This window comes from Tupaia chinensis, unplaced genomic scaffold (genome assembly GCF_000334495.1).
Source record: "Tupaia chinensis unplaced genomic scaffold, TupChi_1.0 Scaffold000332_1, whole genome shotgun sequence".
NCBI lineage: Eukaryota > Metazoa > Chordata > Mammalia > Scandentia > Tupaiidae > Tupaia > Tupaia belangeri.
In genome coordinates this window covers 2217312-2221706 of record NW_006159826.1, presented here as the reverse complement: position 1 = coordinate 2221706, position 4395 = coordinate 2217312, and the positions used below count along the sequence as shown (strand labels likewise).

General features: G+C 67.0%; 1 protein-coding gene across 1 annotated transcript in view; it reads left to right on the top strand.

The window, feature by feature from the left end:
• Positions 1–3500, top strand: part of KLHL30 (kelch like family member 30) — a 12245-nt gene extending 8745 nt beyond the window's left edge. The window contains 2 exon segments of the mRNA XM_006151947.3: positions 1109–1254; positions 2579–3500. Of these exon segments, the coding sequence (XP_006152009.1) occupies positions 1109–1254; positions 2579–2830 (398 nt within the window). The 3' untranslated portion in view covers positions 2831–3500.
• Positions 3501–4395: the final 895 nt, after the last annotated feature.

The window sequence follows — 4395 nt, the reverse complement described above, 5'->3', positions numbered from 1 at the left end:
CACAGCCCCGTCACACGTGGGCTCCCTGCCCCCCCACAGTGCCACAGCCCCGTCACACGTGGGCCCCTGTCCCCACAGCCCCGTCACACGTGGGCCCCTGCCCCCCCACAGTGCTACAGCCCTGTCATAGGTGGGCCATGGGGACAGGGCTACAGACCAGTCACACATTGGTCACCTGTCCCTCCCCACAGTGCTACAGTCCCGTCACAGGTGGGCCACGGGGACTGGGGTCACCCATCCCTCCCCACAGTGCTACGACCCCGTCACAGGTGGGCAGTGTGCCAGGTTGGTCATGGCCCGGGGACAGGGCACAGGTGACCCAGGACCCTCCGCAGGGTTACAATCCCGTCACAGTGGGGGTGGAGCTACTGAGACAAGAGTGGACAGCAGGCTCCTACGAAGGCCACAGTCCTGTCCAAGTGGGTGGGACAGCGGGGCAAGGCTGGGGCCTGAGGACTCGGGGGACAAGGGCACCAGTGGCAGGGGTGCCCAGCCCAGAGCCCTCCTGAGAGCTGCCCAGCCTCCAGGCCCTGAAACCGGCCCGTGGGCCAGGAGCTATGACCCCCGCCCAGCGCCCATAGCCCAGGCGGCTGGAGCTGCAGGCCTGCACTCCGGGGGGCTCTAAGCCTTAGCGTGGCTCCGGGCCTCGTGGCGCTCCAGGCCTCAGTGACCCTCCAGGACTCGTGGCCCTCTCAGACTCAGCGGACCTCCCAGTCTGGTCTCTGACCCTGGTTTGTCCTCTGGATGGTGGAGAAGACTGGGCCCTCCCGCAGTGTGAGTGTGTGAGAAACAGACAGGGCCCAGAGTCCAGGCGGGCCACCTGTCCCAGGCTTGGGATTTGGGGGCAGAGCCCCTGGGGCTCCCCGAAGTCCCAGGCAGGTTCCCTCCTGAGGATGAGGTTCTGGAGGGACCCCTGTGCATCCACCGGCTTTGTGAGACAGGGCTGTGGGGTCCCACAACCACACCCCAGGACATGCCCCCATGTTCAAGGCCAGGGGGCCGAGGCCGGGAGCAGCATTTTGCTCTGCGTCCCTGCGTGGGGTCCCTCAGCACCTCCCCTGGAAGGCGGCCCTGCACCTGGTGGAGCGGCCGGTGCTGTTCCCCGCAGATGCCTGGAGCGTGGTGGCCTCACCCTTCCTGCCCAAGTACCTGTCGTCCCCGCGCTGCGCTGCGCTGCACGGGGCGCTCTACCTCATCGGCGACAACACCAAGAAGGTCTACGTGTACGACCCCGGGGCCAACCTGTGGCAGAAGGTGAGCCCCCCGAGCCCCTCCGCAGGGACACCCGCCTGGGACCCAGCAGGCTGGAGGCTGAGGTTTGGGAGTGGGGTGTTGCCCGCAGAGGCCAACAGCGAGGGAAAGGCCTCCAACTTCTCCCCGAAAATGGGGCGACAGCTGTGCCCGGCCCAAGCCCCATGAGGATGGGGGAGGCGACTACGACAGGAGTGGGGTCAGGGGCTGCTGCTCACCACCCCTGCTCCGCCCCTGCACCCCGTCTTCCTGGAGGGGGTGGCCTGTCCTTCTGTGGGGGAGACCAAGCTCAGCGGCACGTGCTACGGGGACAACTGGGAACTAAAAGAAACACCTTGTGTTGACCAGGAAGGGGTGAGCCTCCCGCCCTGGGGGGGCCCAGCTGTGGGTGTGGTGGGAGCAGCTGGCCCCCCTCCCCCAGTGCCGTCCCCTATGCTCCTCCTGGCCACAGGCCCCAGGGGAAGGTGGGAGATGGCTGTGTCCAGACAGCAGCCGAAGGGCACCCAGCCCAGGCCTCTCCTTGTTCTCTGGGCAGCCTCCCTGGAGGAGGAGGGATGGTGCCCAGGAGGTCCTGTGGGTCTCAGCTCTGGCATGCCCATCTGCCAAGACCCTCAGCCCCTGGAGGCTAAGAGGTGCGCTACCCAGAGGCTGTCCCAGTCGGCCATGACAGCAGGGTGTCTGCAACCCTACTGCCCGCAGCTGTCCCCTGGCGTCAGTGCTCAGCTGACCCGAGGCCCTGTTACAGCGTGCGACAGGTGCAGGGTGGGCCTGCCACGCCGACTTCTTCTGGGGCCCTCCCATCTGGCCACGGCAGGCCTCTCTCATGCCCATGCCACCGTTCTGGGCCAGGGTCCCAGCAGTGCAGGTGCCTTTGCCCTCCTCCCTGGGCCTGGGCCAGCCACCCTGAACCATCTTGACGTGGAGCCCACAGCCAGACCCCAGCCTTCCCACCAGTGCCACGCCTCTCTCTGGCCTCTGGAAGCTGCTCCCGCACCCCTCTCCACAGCACGGGTTCAGCGTGGTGCCAGGAACCCCTCAGGGGCTCAGCCCTCCCCAGTGTCTGTGGGGGCTAAGCCGCCCCGTCTGCGCTGAGTGACGCCGAGACTCAGCCCAGGCACTGCTGGAGCAGCTGGCGCTCGGACCTGGGTGCCTCTGCGCCCTCGGACCCCGGAGGCTGGAAAGGCCATCCTGGGCAGCACAGAGAGGGCGACGGCCTGCTGGGACAGGGACAGTCGGAGGAGGCAGCAGGGCGTGGGCGTGCACACCCCAGGGAGCCCTGGCCACCCTCTGCTGTCCCGCCCTGGCCACCCACTCCCACTGCCCACAGGTGCAGTCCCAGCACAGCCTGCATGAGAACGGTGCACTGGTGCCGCTGGGTGACACGCTCTACGTGACGGGCGGCCGCTGGCAGGGCATGGACGGCGACTACCACGTGGAGATGGAGGCCTACGACACCGTGCGGGATGCCTGGACGCGCCACGGCGCCCTCCCCCGCCTCTGGCTCTACCACGGGGCCTCTTCCATCTTCCTGGACGTGTCCAAGTGGACGCGGCCCTTCGGCCCCGCCCAGGAGCCCTGAGTCCTCGGTGCCCTGTGCCCACCACTTGGAGCTGTCGCTCTCAGCCTCGGCCGGGCCACAGGGGACATCGGACGGTACAGCTGGAGGACATGCCTTGGTCTTCAGAGCCACCAGCCCGGCTCTGAGCTGACAGTGACAAGGGTCCGCTCTCTGCCCCCCCCCTGGAATGCAGAGCTCTGCTGCCCTGCATGGGGGCCAGATGGCACCCTCAGAATTCACGGGCAGCCCTAGTGTCACCCTGCGGCTCCTATGGCTTTTGGAGCTGCTGCGCGGGTGCAGGGGAGCCCGCGATGGCCTGTGAAGAGGGAAGGGCCCTGAACTCAGCCATGTGACCGCAACTTCCCCACTCTGGGCCCTGGGCTCTGTGTCCCCTCACAGCAGCCACCTCAGAGGGCTCTGGGCTCTCCCACCCCACCTCTGCATGTTGGGACCTTGTTTTCAAATCTGCTTCTGGGGACAACAGAGGCCCCAGCCACTCCTACACCATCCCTCCCGCCTGGGTCACCCACAGAGGCACCAGGTGGGAAGGAGGAGGGCAGGGGCAAGGAGGGAGGGCCTCCGGTAAGCGGTAAGGGTGCCAGGAGAGTGCTAAGGTGGGTCTGTCTCATGGAGTGATTGTGCATGAGAATGAAGGCTCTTCCATATACAGTGGAGTTCCCCTGGGCTCAGCTGCAGCAGGAGTCTGGATGGTTCTTGGGTGTTGATACCTGGCTCCCAGCATCCTCCTGGGGGGAGGGGCAGCAACGGGCTCTCCTGCCAGCACGAGATGTGGCACCATGAGGGCTGCCGGCGTGGCACAGGGCCCCCAGGTCTGACCAGAGGCCCGTGCAGGGCCGGCTCAGCCTCAGGCCACCTTCACTAGGGGTGCAGCCTGCCTCCATCTCGGGCTCATCCAGGGACATGGGGCTGCAGGCCAGCAGACGAGTCCAGCCCGGCACTGGCACCGGTCCACAGGGGCCTGGATGGCTCAGGATCTGCGCTTCTCCTCCGGGGCCAGCCCGTGGGCCCCATCTTGGCCACCTAGAACAGCCCTGGGTCCTGAGGAAGGAACCCTGGGTCCCTCCTACTTGGAGGCTGGGACGTACCCACTTCACTCCCGTCTCGAGGGAGAATGGAGTCCATCCCCGAGGGCCTGGGCAGATGGGTCCCTGGGAGCGTGCAACCAGAGCGGGCACCCAGGGAAGCCTAGGGCAGCGGGCTGGAGGGAACGAGGCGAGGGGCTGTGTCTCACAGCTCCTGAGGGTTCTCTAGACCGTCGTGGGGGGCAGCAGACGGGCAGCTAAATGGGCAGGTGAGAGGGCGGCGTGAAGCCCGCTCTCTGCTCCTGCACACCCTCATGGGAGTGGGGGTGGGGCGGGGTGCACACGCCTCTGCAGGGCCTGGCCCATGGTTTTGCGGAGCCAAAGTCTCTTCTGCCAGCCTGGTCTTTATTCAGGGAGCATGTGTACCCTCAGGGTCCCAGGAGAGAGGGCGATCTCTCCGACTGGCCACTTCCAAGCTAGGGAAGGTTGGAGGGGTCGAGCCATGGCTGGCGGGTGGGGGGGGGGCCCCGGGGAGGCGACAAC